General features: G+C 42.4%; 1 protein-coding gene across 6 annotated transcripts in view; it reads left to right on the forward strand.

Moving 5' to 3' along the window:
- sema4g (semaphorin 4G) overlaps window positions 1-15,910 on the forward strand; it is a 170,870-nt gene that overhangs the window by 132,605 nt on the left and 22,355 nt on the right. For 5 of the 6 annotated variants that reach the window (XM_008106541.3, XM_062976328.1, XM_008106542.3 and 2 more), the window contains 3 exons: window positions 13,901-13,994; window positions 14,578-14,691; window positions 15,040-15,209. In XM_008106541.3, coding sequence (XP_008104748.1) covers window positions 13,901-13,994; window positions 14,578-14,691; window positions 15,040-15,209 — 378 coding nt within the window. The remainder of the gene's footprint in view (window positions 1-13,900; window positions 13,995-14,577; window positions 14,692-15,039; window positions 15,210-15,910) is intronic. The other variant, XM_008106547.3, reaches the window with a different exon arrangement.

The following is a 15,910-nucleotide window of genomic DNA, read 5'->3' on the forward strand; positions in this document are numbered from 1 at the left end:
AGGGCTGTAGCCAGGAAAAAATTTCGGAGGGGGTTTTGGAAATTTCAGAGGGGGGGGGGGGTTGAACCCCTAACCCCCCCCCCCTCCCAGCTACAGACTGTCAGTATCTGCTTGAGATAGTGCCTGGAGGGACTCTTAATTTTTTGCATCTCATAGACATAGCATGGGGATTTGGTTAACCAGTTAAAATTCATGAGTAAACCAGGTTTTTTTTTAACCTGAAAATTTTCAGGGATGGTTTGAACCCCTAACCCCCCCCCCCCCCCCCCCCCGGCTACTGGCCTGGGGATGAGAACTTTTCAAGGAATGTCTGTGGTAGGTTATTTTGCATGTTAGTAAAATATTAGATAGAAGAAAAAATCCTTTGCGACAGATCTTAACATAAACATTTCTTCCTGCTGACACTTTATTTTGGGACATTGAACTTATATCTCTGCTCTGTTGTCAGTCCTGCAAATTGCTTATTTGAACTTTTCCTTTCCACTCAGTAATGTTTCTTGCCTGCTGGTGAGAATATCAGAGTAAAGGAGCAAGGTTTATAGTGTTCTAAAACCAGTGGTTGGAATAGCTCTAATGACAACTTCACAGTCCATGGCTCAAACACCATTAAAAGAAAGAGAACATCCTATTTTGGCTTTGCTAAGGAATATCGACTCAGAATTTAGTTTGTATTTAATTACTGATCTTATCCCACACTAGGATCGTAATCCTATGCATGTCTACTTCTTATACCTAGATGCCTATGGATATGGTTCAGTTTTAGCACTGTAAAATGGCACCAGACAGCCCCAACATTATAAAACATTAGTGAAACAAACTATGGGATTACTCTTTCTTATTAACCAGCAGTTTAACAAACAAAAATCAAATATAGTAGAGTCTTGCTTATCCAACATAAACGGGCCAGTAGAACATTGGATAAGCGAAAACGTTGGATCATAAGAAGGGATTAAGGAAAAGCCTATTAAATGTCAAATTACGTTATGATTTTACAAATTAAGCACCAAAACATCATGTTTTACAAACAAGTCTGCTACTTGTTTGGGAGCGTGGCTGCACTTGTGTCGTTGTTGGGTGTGTTGGCCCACTGCGCGCTGCTGCCTAGAGAAACAGCTGTGGTCAATCTGAAAGTCTCTTGTAGGATTCCTTAGGCCCCATCTCCGCTACCATATAATCCAGTTTGAACTGTATTATAATGGTCAGTGTAGTCTTATATTATTTATTTATTTATTTGCCATACTTGTATCTCGTCTTAATCAACCCCTAAGGGGACTCAAGGTGGCCTTACAAAGGCAACAATTTAACTCAATGCCACATGCATATATACATCAATGAATAAACAAAAACATTAAAACCATCCATTAAAACATAACATTAAAACACAGTTAAAATCACAGATTGAACTGCATTAAACTGGATTATATAAGTCTACACTGCCATATCCAGTTAAATGAATTTAAGCTGCATTCTGAAATTGGATTATATGGCCATGTACATGGGGACACAAAGAGGGATGGGCAAAGTGCTATTTTTAGTAGCTGTTGGACTTCAACTCCCATCAGTACAGGGCAGCAATAGCCAACAATGAGGAATGTTGGAAGTTGTAACCTGATAGTGTTACTGGGGGTGTATTTTTCCCAACCTGATTTAGATATGGTATGCCAGAGAACAGGGAGCATACAGAACTGGGCAGACTCAGATTACTCAGATGCCATTGCCTGTATAAGGAGTTTCTTCAACAGACATTGTCTTGGAATGGCTAAGATCTTGCAAGGAGAGGTCTTCCTTCAGCCATCATCCAAGATGCAAACAAGCCATGATGGATTCAGACAAATACACTCCATAGTGATCGCCCTGCAGCCCTTGGTTTCTTGGGATCTACAGCAACAGATATGGATTAAACAATAAGAGGAGAGGAAGCATAGGTTATAATATTTTGACATTTCTCTAATGACTTCTACCCCGAGCTGCTTCCTTCTCTTTGATATTGGCTAATTTATGATATTTTTGAATGTCGAATAATCATGTCTTTGTAAATTTCCTTCTGCTATTTTTTAAAATGAAAATGCAGATATATGCTAGAGTCTTATAAAAAGAACTTGATTCCAGATGGCTGCCATGTAAGACTTCCAGATAAGCTGGCTGCAGCAGCAAATAGATGACAAAATTGTCACAGGGTGTTTGGGCATTTCCTTTGAAAGTAAACATTAGCGGCTCCAAAACTGAAGTAGTCATATTTTTAGGAACGGAGATAGCAAAAATGACTCCTTCACGATCAAAATTGCTATATTAAAGATGAAAGCTCATCCTGTTGTAAGGATTTTGCATTTGACTTTGAAGCACGAGCTATTGGTTATGTGGGGAATAGAATTTTGAGATCAATTGTGTAATCTAATTTGGCAGCTTCTGCAGAAAACATTCCGCTTCGGGATCGATTGCTTTGGCTGGAGAGATACTCTTTACTGGGCTTGTTTATGCAAGATGTCCAAGGCTTGCCAGCCTTTTTGTGTCTATGCTGCAATATACTGTAAGCACGTTGCTTCTTAGTTCATAGAGAAAGAGAATGAAGACACCCATAAGGCAAGGTAGATCAGATAACAGCTTTTAATGAACAAGTAAAATAAGTAAGTATTTTCTATCCCGCCACCATCTCCCGGCAGGGACTTGGGGCGGCTAACGCGGGACAGAGGCCCGAAAACGATAAACAAGTACAGCAATTAAAACATATTACAATAAAACACAGTAAAATCAACATTGTGCAAAACAATACATTATATTAACCATAAAAACTCATTAAAAGCATAAAATGAATAGAAATACAATAAAATGAAATGAACCACCAGGTTAATGGAGGGGGGTGGTGTGGAGGGGCCATTTGAACTAAAGTGCAGTAGTATAATTATAAAGTGCTTCGGGGCAAACGTCAGAGTGGAAACATTTCTTAACCATTGGAAGGAGATGGACATCCGATTAATTATAAAGAAAGGGAACAGTGCGGAGAAATATACTAATTTAATCTTGGTCATGGGGATTGAATTATTCAAATGCGCAATGAAAAAATCAAGTTTTTAATTGCTTTTTAAAAGATGCAGGGTGGGAGCCTGCCTGACCTCCCTAGGAGGGAGTTCCAGATTCGAGGGGCCACTACTGAGAAGGCCCGCTCCCTTGTCCCTGCCAACCGAGCCTGTGATGGAGGCGGGAGCGACAGAAGGACCTCCACCGATGAATGAAGAGATTGTGCAGGTTCATGGGGAAAACATGGTCACGAAGGTAGATGGGTCCCAAACCGTTTAGGACTTTATAGGTACGAACCTGCACCTTGAATTGGGACTGGAAAATAAATGGCAACCAATGGAGCTCCTTAAACAGGGGGATAGACCGCTCCCTGTAATTCACTCCCATTAGCAACCTGGCTGCTGAATGTTGGACTAGTTGTAATTTCTGGGCAACTCCACGTAGAGCGCATTGCAATAATCCAGTTTAGAGGTGACTAAGGCATGGACCACCGTGGCCAAGTCAGACTACACAAGGTACGGTTGCAGCCGGCGCACAAGTTTTAGTTGTGCAAAGGCCCTCCCACCACCGCTAACACCTGAGCATCAAGTGTCAGCGCCGAATCTAGGAGGACCCCCAAACTGCGGACCTGCGCCTTCAGGGGTAGTGCAGTCCTGTCAAGCCCAGGTTGCCACCCTATACCCCGATTAGACATGTGACTGACCTCGAGGGCCTTTGTCTTGTCAGGATTAAGCTTCAGCTTGTTCACCCTCATCCAGGCCATCACAGTGGCCAGGCACTGGTCCAGTATCCGAGGGGCTTCCTTGGAGTTTGGTGGAAAAGAGTAGTAGAATTGGGTGTCATCTGCGTAGAGATGGCACCAAACTCCAAAACTCCAGATGACCTCATCCAGCGGTTTCATGTAGATGTTGAAAAGCATGGGGGATAGAATGGAACCTTGTGGTACCCCACAGGTCAATGGCCAGAGGTCCGAGCAAGCATCCCTCAGCCTCACCGACTGGGAACGGCCCTACAAGAAGAACCGGAGCCACTGGAGCGCAGTGCCCCCGAGACCCATCCCGGAGAGCTGTCCCAGAATCGCCCTATAGTTGTTAAAAATCAAGGAATCAAGGGATGCCTTTTTTAATATAGGCCTGATTATTGCCTGTTTCAGGCTAGATGGAAAGATCCCTTGCTCCAATGAAGAATTTATTATCCTCTCGAATCAATTTACCAGTCCTCCCTTGGTAAGTTTGATTAACCCTGAAAACATGGCTATGTGCCCAGGCTTTTGAAGATTAAACGATAATGACGACCCGGACTGATTTACGGCTACAGCACGAGGATTTTGGAGGAATGGATTTTAATCATATGTTTTTATATTTTTTATATTGTTTTAATTGTTTTATTGGATTTTTATAGCTGTTTTAATTATGTATAGGCATCGAATTGTTGCCAATTTTGTACGCCGCCCTGAGTCCCTTCGGGTGAGAAGGGCGGGATATAAATGTTGGAAATAAATAAAATAAATAAATTAACCAAGAGGGGCAAGGGTCTAGGGCACAGGTGGTCGCTCTCACTGCTCCAAGGACCTTGTCCACGTCATTGGGTTGCACAAGCCGAAACGAATTCAGCAAGATCGGACAGACAGACGCCTTGGGCTCCTCATCTGGCATTGCACTAACACTAGCTTCCAATTCAGAGCGTATCTGAGCGACTTTATCTGCAAAATAGTGTGCGAAATCGCTGCACTGGGTTGCCGGGTTGTCAGAGGTCTCCCTTCCTGAGACAGGCGGAGGAGCTCCCCAACAACCCGAAACAACTCCGTTGGTATATTAGCTGCAGACGCTATGCGGGCAATCAAGAAATCCTTTCTGGCTGCCTGCAAAGCCGCGGAGTAGGCCTTAATAGTGGCTCTAGCCTGTGCTAGGTCGGCTACCCTGCCAGTTTTCCAACAGTAGCATTCTAGACTCCTTCTTGACCGCTTCATCCCAGCCAGCTCCTCTGTAAACCAGGGAGCCCTAGTGAGTTGGCAAGTAAAGAGGGGCCCTTCAGGGGCAATCGTGTCTATCACCCTGGTCATCTCGCTGTTATAGCGGTCGACCAAGGCGTCAACAGGATTGTCAGCCTCTATGACAGGAAGATCCCCAAGAGGCCTCAGGAAACCATCTAGATCCATAAGCTGCCTGGCGCGGACCATCTTAATTGGTCCACCACCCCTGCGGAGGTTAGCAGTCGCGGTTAGTCTTAGAATGACCAGGTGGCGGTCGGACCATGACAATGGAAGAATGTTTTGCTTTTCCACCCCAACCACACCACCGTCCGCAATAAAAACTAGGTCAAGTGTGTGTCCCGCCTGATGGGTGGGTCCAGATATAACTTGGGACAGTCCCATGGTTGTCATGGCAGCCATGAAGTCCTGTGCTGCACCTGTTAAAGGGGCCTCCACATGAATGTTGAAATCCCCCAACACCACCAGGCTCTGGGAGACCAGGACCACGCCAGAGACCACTTCTGCAAGCTTCTGCTGTGTTGCGCGGTGGACGGTACACTAGCAGAATCCCCAAACTGTCCCAGGCTCCCACTTTCAGGTGATCATACTCAAAACCCAAACATTGCAGAATGGCACACCTGGCCACGGAGCTGGACTGCCGAAAGACCACCGCAACCCCTCCTCCCCACCCCCCGGGCCTGGCCTGCTGGTGCACCCTGAAACCAGGAGGACACAGTTGGATGAGATTTACCCCACCCAGCTCATCCAACCAGGTCTTGGTGATGCAGGCCAGGTCCGCCTTCTCATCCAGGATTAAATCCTGGATGATAGAGGTCTTACCGTTGATGGACCTGGCATTCAGCAGCAGTACCTTAAGCCCGGGGGGGGGGGGTCTGTCATGACTACCGCACCTATCCTTCTCCAGGGTCGCAAGGATTCTATTGCGCTGCTCCCTGGGATAACGGTGACCGTTTCTCCTCCTCCCCCACACAACCTCAGTATTTTCCCCCTGGAACCCCCCCCCCCCCCAGTGGAGCCAGGCGAAGCAGAACTGCCATATAAAGAGCCTAGTCAGCTCTCCATAGGAGGAGAGCCATATAGAGACCTGTCTTGTATAGTGGCTAGGGATGTTTCTTGTGAGAACAATAGGAGTGAGTCATGGCCATCTGTCGGGGGTGCTTTGAACGCGATTTCCTGCTACTTGGCAGGGGGTTGGACTGGATGGCCCATGAGGTCTCTTCCAACTCTACTATTCTATGATTCTATGATTCTATGTAGGGTGCTGGGTGAACTATTGGGCGGGCTATAACAAGGCAGGGTTTGTGGACGGGATTGGGAAAAAGGATGGGCAGTGAACATTTGGTTCATGGCTATGCTTTCTGAACTTGTACACCTGGATGGTTTCTTCTTACTGTCTCTAGATATTTTCTTCCTGTTCAAATTAACCATAATGGAGATGGATAATCATTTGTTGTACAAAAAATTATAATCCCATTGCCTATTTTTGCTCTGCTCCATTTCTCCATATCATCATCTTAATTTTCCTTTTGTAATCTTACATTCCTCTGGTAGAAAAACACATTTGTGTTAGAGCCAACATTTCTGAATTACCTTGGTATGCCCCACATACTACCTAAGCGACCTTGAACGTTGTTGAAGATTGTGAAACTTGCCCCAGAAATGTCTTCACTTTTCAGATTCACCTCCCTTTAAGACAGCTATGTAGAAGAGCCTTTGAATAAAAATTCAGTCAGTGTATTTTACCTTTTCTGCATTCAAATGATATTTTAATATCAATTATAGCTGATGGAAGGCCCTTGGAATCTGCTGGGTCTGGTTCTACAAGGTTTGAATGAAAAGTAATGCCTCCACCTTCGTTACTTGGGTTTGGATGGGAATATTTTAATAAATCAAACGCAGAAATAATCCTTAGAATGTGCTCTTTAACTACTACTATTCACTTTTCCACATAATCACCAGACAATTCGATACATTTCTGCCAACTATAAACATGTTTTTTGAAGCCGTCACGAAAGAAGTCAACACTCTGTTTCCGCAACCAGCATCTCACGGTACCCATTGTGCACAGATCTTCCAATAGCCAAGCAAAGCAATAATGTGACCCACATGTTCTTGTGAAATGCCAATTATGCTTGAAATTTCTCTCTGAGTGATACGACGATCATCCTGAATCAATCTGTCAATCTTTTGCTTATGAAACTTGGTGGTTGCTGTCACAGGACGTCCAACTCTTTGTTTGTCACGCAAGTCAGATGTTCCACCTCAACATCTTTAAACTTACTCGTCCAACAACGCACAGTACTCTCATCAACACAATCGCCATAAACAGCTTGCATTCTCTGATGAATCTCCTTTGAGGTGACAACTTCTGCTGTCAAGAATTCAGTGACTGCACATTGCTTAAGTCACATTGACATTGGTCTGAGCAGGGTTCCAGACTTCGCACTTTAACAACACAACCGTTCAAAGCTAAGGCTTCCCGCCAAATGGAACTGTAGAGGAGAGTTAACTGCCAGTTAACTGCTGCATACCAGTACTGCCATCTGTTGAGGAGTTACAAAGGTGGAGGCATTACTTTTCATTCAATCCTCGTAGGACTCTCCATGAATACCAAAATCCATAGACATTCAAGTCCCATTAAATACAATGGCATAGTAAAATGGGATCCCTTACATAAAATAAAAAAATCAGTGTTTCTTTTTAGATTTTTAAAAAATGTTTTCAAGCAGATGGTTGGATTTGTTAATGCAAAATCTATGGTTACAGAGAATCAATTGTACTGTTTTCATAGAATCACAGAGTTGGAAGAGACCTTGTGGGCCATCCAGTCCAACCCCTTGTCAACAAGCAGGAAAATTGCATTCAAAGCACCCCCGACAGATGGCCATCTAGCCTCTGTTTAAAAGTCTCCAAAGAAGGAGCCTCCACCACACTCCGGGGCATAGAGTTCCACTGCTGAACAGCTCTCAGTGAGGAAGTTCTTCCTACTGTTCAGGTGGAATCTCCTTTCCTGTAGTTTGAAGCCATTGTTCCACGTCCTAGTCTCCAGGGCAGAAGAAAAGAACCTTGCTCCCTCCTCCCTATGACTTCCCCTCACATATTTATACATGGCCATCATGTCTCCTCTCTGCCTTCTTTTCTGCAGGCTAAATATGCCCAGCAGTTTAAGCCACTCCTCCTAGGGCTTCTTCTCCGGATCCTCCATCATTTTAGTTGCTCTCCTCTGGATACATTCCAGCTTGTCAACATCTCCCTTCAATTGCCGGTGCCCAAAATTTATTTATTTATTTATTTATTTGCACTATTTATATTCCACCCTTCTCACCCCGAAGGGGACTCAGGGCGGATCACATTGCACATATAAGGCAAACATTCAATGCCATAACATAGAACAGAGACAGAGACAGATGCAGGCACGGGCGGGCCTCGAACTCATGACTTCTTGGTCAGAGTGATTTGTTGCAGCTGGCTGCTAACCAGCCTGCACCACAGCCCGGCCTAAATTGGACACAGTATTCCAGGTGTGGCCTGACCATGAAGAATAGAGGGGTAGCATGACTTCCCTGGATCTAGACACTATACTCCTATTGATGCAGGCCAAAACCCCATTGGCTTTTTTAGCTGCTGCATCACATTGTTGGCTCATGTTTAACTTGTTGTCCACGAGAACTCCAAGACCCATTTTCACATATACTGCTATCGAGCCAGTCACCCTCCATTCTGTATTGGTGCATTTCAGGGTTTTTTTTTTTTGGCTTCATCTTGATGTCATTTTCATAACAAAAAATTAGCTTTTCAACTTTCATTCAATTATATACCTTATTGTCTTCTACTTTCATTTGATAGCTGACTAGATTATGTAGGTGGCGCCTATCAATATGTTGGGATGAGTCTTCCCTTTCTGTTGAGTCGCTGAACAGCCTTCTGTGTTTCCTATCCTTTGCAATTCCTTTCATTTTCCTTCCCAAGAGGGTAGCCATGTTAACATGTATCACAAAAACAGTGATCAGTTGTGGAGTATCTTGTGAGATAACAGCTACGTTGTAAAATGAGTCTTTGTGAACTACAGGCAGTCTTTCATATGCACAGCTTCTTCATCCATGAATTTAACCATCCTTGGCTTGAAAATATTTTTTTCATCCCCATAAAAGCAAACCTTGATTTTATTATTTTATATAAGGGACAACATTGTACTATCCACAGATTTTGGTGTCCAACGTGGGGTCCTGGAACTAATCTGATCGGATACAAAGGGCCCACTGTATGCAAAAAATGCAATCTGCAGTGCACATGCTTCTTTTCTGCCTTTCCAGCAGATTTGCTCCTTTTTGTTTGTTTAACATATGTGCATCACTAATGGCTCCATCAATTTCTGTCTGAAGATGGAGAATGTTCTTTATAAAGCCTGCTATCTCCCTACCACTTTCATCAGCTTTCCTGCCATCTTGCTCTCTTCTTTATTTGGAACAGCTCCTCAGCGGGTGCCTGGTGTTCTCCTCTTAGCACCCTCCTTTCTATTAGCCTCCTGCTGCAAATAAGTTGTTTGGAAAAGAGCCCAGTGTTTGACTGATCTATGGATTCACAGAACAGCAGGAAGAGGTGGCCCTTGTAACACAGAGGGAGGTTTTTGCTCTTATCTGCTGTTGGAATACTTTGCTCCATCCATATTCTTTGGAACATATCTATCACACCTTTCTGTATTGAAAAGAAAACTCATTAACAAAGAAGGAAAATTCATACAAATTTATACTGACAAATCATTGGTGAGGTTTGAAATTTAAAACCACGGGGAAGATCAAAACTGGAAGACGGATAGCATTGTTAGATTTAGGATGAAACTTGAAAATAAAATAGAATATTTCATATACTACTAGAAAGCAATTTTAAGTGCAGATTGAATATCCCTAGGCCAAAATCCCAGATTTTGGGGATTTTTGAATACTTGCATTTGCATATACATTTTTTTTTCATGTCAGGAGTGACTTGAGAAACTGCAAGTCACTTCTGGTGTGAAAGAATTGGCTGTCTGCAAGGACATTGCCAAGGGGATGCCTGGATGTTTGATGTTTGCTGTCCTGTGTGGGGCTTCTCTTATGTCCCCACATGGGGAGCTGGAGCTGACAGAGGGGAGCTCACCCTGCTACCTGTATTCGAATCGCCGACCTTTTGGTCAGCAGTCCTGCCAGCACAAGGATTTAACCAAACAAACTCAATGTATATATTACAATAACATATATCCAAAAAACAGGACTGTTCCAATCGCATAGAAGTAGAAACCAGCTCGAAGTACAAGGCCAAGTTTTTCATGTAAGTAAATAATGTTCTTTATTACATATGAGTAGACTCCAGTTCTCATATAACTTGACTCAAACCTGCAACCGGTTTCGACTCACAGGAGTCTGCGTCAGGCGGTTGGGTCTACAAATAATACATATCATAAATACATACATGCAATAAAATAATTTGTACAGAAAGTTTACAAAAAAGTTTACAAAAAAGTATATTCAGGCACATCATGTTATACAACAAATTTGACAGAAAAAGTAGTTCAATACGCAGTAATGCTATGTAGTAATTACTGTATTTACGAATTTAGCACCAAAATATCATGATGTATTGAAAACATTGTCTACAAAAATGTGTTGGATAATCCAGAACATTGGATAAGCGAGTGTTGGATAAGTGAGACTCTACTGTTCCTCTTATATACATTCCCTGAAGGTAGCTTTATACACAATATTTTTAATAATTTTGTAAGTGAGACAAAGTTTGCATACACTGAACCATCAAAAAGCAAAGGTATCACTATCTCACTCACTCATTGGGCAATTTGAAGTATTTTGGGTTTTTGAGTGGCAGTTGATGATGTTCAACCTGTGTATACACACATATACAGGTTGAACATTCTTTATACAAAATTCTGAAATCCAAAGAGTAGACAGTCAGTAATTCATTTCAAACAGAAGAACCCCATCCATGTAGTTAAGATAATAAATCTTCCTAAAGGTTATGTGTTGTGGGTGAATAATACAAATTTCTGTTATTATTGGATGATACTGTAAAAGGCCACCAGATTTCATAAAAGGAATTATTGGTCTGCTTATTTGTATTCCTATAACTTGAGCTGTCAGTTTCTACATAAAGACTATCCTCCAAAGTCTATTTAGCCAGTCAAATAATGTAAGGCTTCTAGTCTGTCAGCAGTTAGTATCCAAACAATCAACAGAACAGATATGGAAGACATCTCATCACAATCTTCTTTATTAGAGTGAAATGGGTTGCATTTGTATTTAAATTATAGTACTTCTCTCTATAAATTTAAAGTGTATAGTTCTCTATACAAGTTGGCACTTGCAGATTCTCTGCAAATTTGTCCCATCTTGGGAATGTGGAAGTGGCTACCCTTCTAATAAAAGGAGACAGTGTAGTTCTTGGGGAAGGTAGTTGCCAAAAGGGTATTTGTATATTGCTAAGTTTAGCGTCTGGGTCACCATTTTCCTGTTATGATTTATCTCTATAGAAAACTGTCTTAAACCTGTTCTCATACTGCACTGTGATTTGGAGCATATCATATTTCCATCCAAGATCTGTCATTTAATTGAAATCCTATTGCAGATAGCTCTTCTCTTTTGTGTCAAAGGATCTGCGCTATGTCCAATGGACTGAAGCACATGTGGCTCCTGGATAGTGAAAATGTGATGTTATAAGGAGGTTTCATCCTAATGATTCCTCCTTTGCTTTCTGTAGTATTGGGCCAACTTGAGAAGTCACGTTTTGGACTACAATGCCCAGAATCCCCCAACCAGCACAATCCAGTTGAGATTCTGACAACTATAGTCCAAAAAAAGTAGCATTTGCAAGGTCTGGGGCTAATTTGTGATTGGAAGCCGCAAACAGGGCTCCCTGTAAAGACTAACAATACTCAGCAGGTTCATAATGAAAGAGTACACGATTAGTACATGTAAAGGTTTCCCCCTGACATTAAGTCTAGTTATGTCCTACTCTAGGGGATGGTGGTTATCTCCATTTCTAAGCCAAAAAGCCAGCATTGCCCATGACTGCATGGAGCACCGTTACCTTCCCACTGGAGCAGTACCTATTGATCTACTCACATTTGCGTGTTCTCAAACTGCTAGGTTAGCAGAAGCTGGAACTAACAGTGGGAGCTCACCCTGCTTCTCAGAGCCTTTCGGTCAGCAAATTCAGCAGCTTAGTGGTTTAATCTGCTGCGCCATTGAGGGCATGATTACAATGGTATAAAGTTATTCAAGGTTGTAAAGAATAGTAGCAGCACCTTGAACTGATGTTGTTTGAACCTTGACCAGGGCCTGGAAGTAAATTGAGAGCCTGTGAAGTTGATAAAGAGATCAGATTTCTTGATTCAGTTTTGACATTTCGATTTTTTGTGTATCATCAGAATGAGTTAAGTTGGTTTAGGACAGTTAAGAGAGGCCAAGATTAGTAAAAGCATTTCCACTGTTGCAATAAAACTCAAATACATTCCCATCAGTGTTTGTGTTTCGTTGTAAATATCTCTCCTCCGCAGACGCCAGCTTAGATGGGAGAGAGGTGGGTGGAAATGAAAGAACTACGAATACTGGAAAAAGTAATTTATATTCCAGAGCTTTAAAATTGTCTTTGTGTGTAGCAATCAGAACTACCGTATGTGTTGTGTCTTTGTCAGTAAACTGCTTTTAATTCCTCTGGAAATATTATGCTGGAAATATTTATGTCTCAAATTGTTATTTGGGATACAGTTCTTTCAAATGGCATTTTATAATTTTATGTTGTAAGCCACCCAGAGATTTACGTTATCTGAAAGTTTCTGTAAGGTTTGTAAAAAGGAGAGAGAACAAGAAGTGGCCAATGGATCTGCACCAGCAGAGGTTCGGTTTGGAGTTGCCAAAATATACAATGGATTTGTCATCTCTGCAGTGGGTCCTGAGTGGTAATTGAAGTAAATGAGGCACAGCATAAAATATCATTAGCATCCTTTTTTTCTAGCATTTGTTTGGGCAGCTGGCTTCTCCCTCCATAGTAACTGAGCCTAGGGAAAAGGGTTCCCTTTTAATGAAAGGAGACAATGTGGTTCTTGGGGAAGATAGTTACCAAAAGGGTTTTTTCCCCATTGGTGCCAGTGCAAGAGATTTTTCTATATTGGAAAATGAGATAATTGTATGTGGCAGGCCCTATTGTCTGTAATACAGAACTTGGAAAAGTTACATTTTTTGAGTGCAATTCCAAGTATTGTCCAGCCAACATGATCATAGCATATTCAAATTTAGAATATTACTATTGTGTAGGGATGGAGGTGCAATTGGAGAGTTAACTTTCTTCTGACAATGTTTCACTTACACCCATAATAATTCAGTGTAGAATAAAATCTTTGTTAATAATTGCATGGGATGGGGAAAAAAATTGGTGCAGTTTGGGGTGCAATTTTCTTAAGGTTGGATGGAAATTTAATTGATTGGCTTTGCCTTCATTGAAATTTAAACAAGTCCTAATAATAGTCTCTAAATTAGTGTGCATAAATGCTAAAATAGAGTATACAAATTTTATCCAGATTTGAGGCTCAGTTTTTGTTAAGTGTGTAGCAGTGACCCTGCTTGATGTTCAAACCTGTTCTGACTTTAGGAGGAAACTGGGGCAATGTAAACTACCATATATAGATGTGGATAGGGAATTGCATGTGGGAATCGGAATCCCTGCTCCAAAAGCTAACAGAACTTGAATTTCTCTCTTTTTGCATTATTCTGTTTGCTGGAAGCAAACAGAATAATGTGATTCTACACAGGGACTTGTGGTCCCAAAGATTATGTGGAGGGGTCCAAGGAAACTGCTACGATTCCCTATTCTCAGAGTGGATTGTCTCCTGTTTGCATCTTGCAGGATACCAACAAGTTCACACTGCCTACTCACTTTGAGGAAGGGAAGGAAAAATGCCCATATGACCCTGCCCATGGCTACACAGGGCTCATTGTAGGTATGTATTTGCCTTTTTTCCAACTTCTTTTTCATGCTGTATTTCTGTTTTTTGATTCAAACTGAGTAGGCAGAATTGGGAGTGCATGTCTGGAACACTTTGCATGTGTGTGCATGTGCCTTTCAGGTAAAATCATTGCCTGAGGACCAAGTGAATCTCCATCTCCCCACTTACCTTTTCCTTTTTTTGATGCTTCAAACCTCTGCAGCCTCTCTGTTTGTGCAGTACTCAGGCTTTGTGAGCCTCACAGCACAACTGGTTCCTTTCCAACCCAGACTAAAACAGCTGTGTGACAAAACAACAGGAGACATGGGAGAGAAATGCTCTTGTTGTTCCTTTAACAATCCCATTGTGCCTCACTGTGCGGAGAAACTGTCATGCATTGGCACATACAATTGACAAAAAAGCATCAAGAGCATGTCAGTGGCTTTTATCCAAAAGAGCTAGGTATAGAAATGTCAGTTTAACAAAGAAAAAAACCTTTCAGCTCAGGATGAATTAGGAGGGTATTGATCAGGCAGAGTACAAAACCATTGAAATATCCTGTCATTCTTCTTCGTTGTCTTTTGTATTTATTTTGCAGATGGCAGTTTGTATACAGCGACACGTTATGAATTCCGCAGCCTACCAGACATTAGACGCAACCGGCAGCAGCGGATTCTGAAAACTGAAGAATCCCCCCTACACTGGCTAAATGGTAGAGTCCACCTATCCCCCTTCCACTCCCCCTCAACACCTCCTGGCTGCCTTGCCTCTCTCTCAAAGGAGATAAGGAGAGCCTTGCGCTCCCATCTCCAAACCCCACTCTTCCCATATCCACCTCCAAAAAGAGTCTACAGCAAGCAAGCAGACAATTTCCGGAGATATATGAATTTAATGCCACGAAATGTGGCTCCCCTTTCTTTCTTCCTTGTGGTTGTTTGCATATTTGCCCTAGCCATGACAGGCTCATGAAAGTCATGTGCATCTACTGTCCCAGTCTTTTGTTCCTTCAGCCCTTCTCTTTGCAACCCAATACTTATGAAGTCCCTCTCCTTGTTTTAAGCAGATGCTGACTTTGTGGCCTCGGTGCTGGTCAGGGAGAGCATGGGGAGCTACCTGGGGGATGATGATAAGATCTACTACTTCTTCACAGAGCGAGCTGGAGAGGAGAGTGCCTCGATATTTGACAAGACACAAGTGCCCAGGGTAGCAAGGGTGGCTCGAGTGTGTAAGGTAAAGAACGTGCTGCAAAGGCTGGAGTGTGCATAAAGATGATACAGACAGGACGGATCATGTCTGTATCAAGAGTGGGGCCTTCTTTTTAAAGAAATTTCTCTTTTTGGTTATTACGCATTGTGGTCAAGAGGTCTCTTGTATAAAAGGAGACTAAAGAATAACCTAGATGTATCATTGGGAATTCATGGTAAGATAGTCCAACATTTTCCTTATGTTAAAAGGAACTATATAAAGGCAAAAGGAGGTTGACAGTCCAAACTGCGAGCAGGGTGAGCTCCCGCTCTCAGCCTAGCTTATGCCTACCTAGCAGTTCGAAAACAGCCGTCAGTAGATAAATAGGTACCGCTTTAACGGGCAGGTAAAAAGTGCCCCTGAAAAACATGCTGGTGGTTTGATCAACAGGCTCCTCGGCATGGAAGAATGGAACAACAGCTCCTCCCCATGGCCGAGTTGAGCACAGCCTCTAGGTACCGGAAATGGAAGAGGGTAGCCCTTTTCTGTTTATGTATTGTCTGCCTGTCAATTGTATAATGGCATTGAATGTTTGCCATATGTACCTGAAATCCGCTCTGAGTCCCCTTGGGGAGATAGAGCGGAATATAAATAAAGTATGTTGTTGTTGTTGTTGTTGTTGTTGTTGTTGTTGTTGTTGTTGTTGTTGTTATTATTATTATTTGATTTAGAGCTCTCGTACTCTT

Source organism: Anolis carolinensis, chromosome 3 (genome assembly GCF_035594765.1).
Source record: "Anolis carolinensis isolate JA03-04 chromosome 3, rAnoCar3.1.pri, whole genome shotgun sequence".
NCBI classification, from domain to species: domain Eukaryota; kingdom Metazoa; phylum Chordata; class Lepidosauria; order Squamata; family Dactyloidae; genus Anolis; species Anolis carolinensis.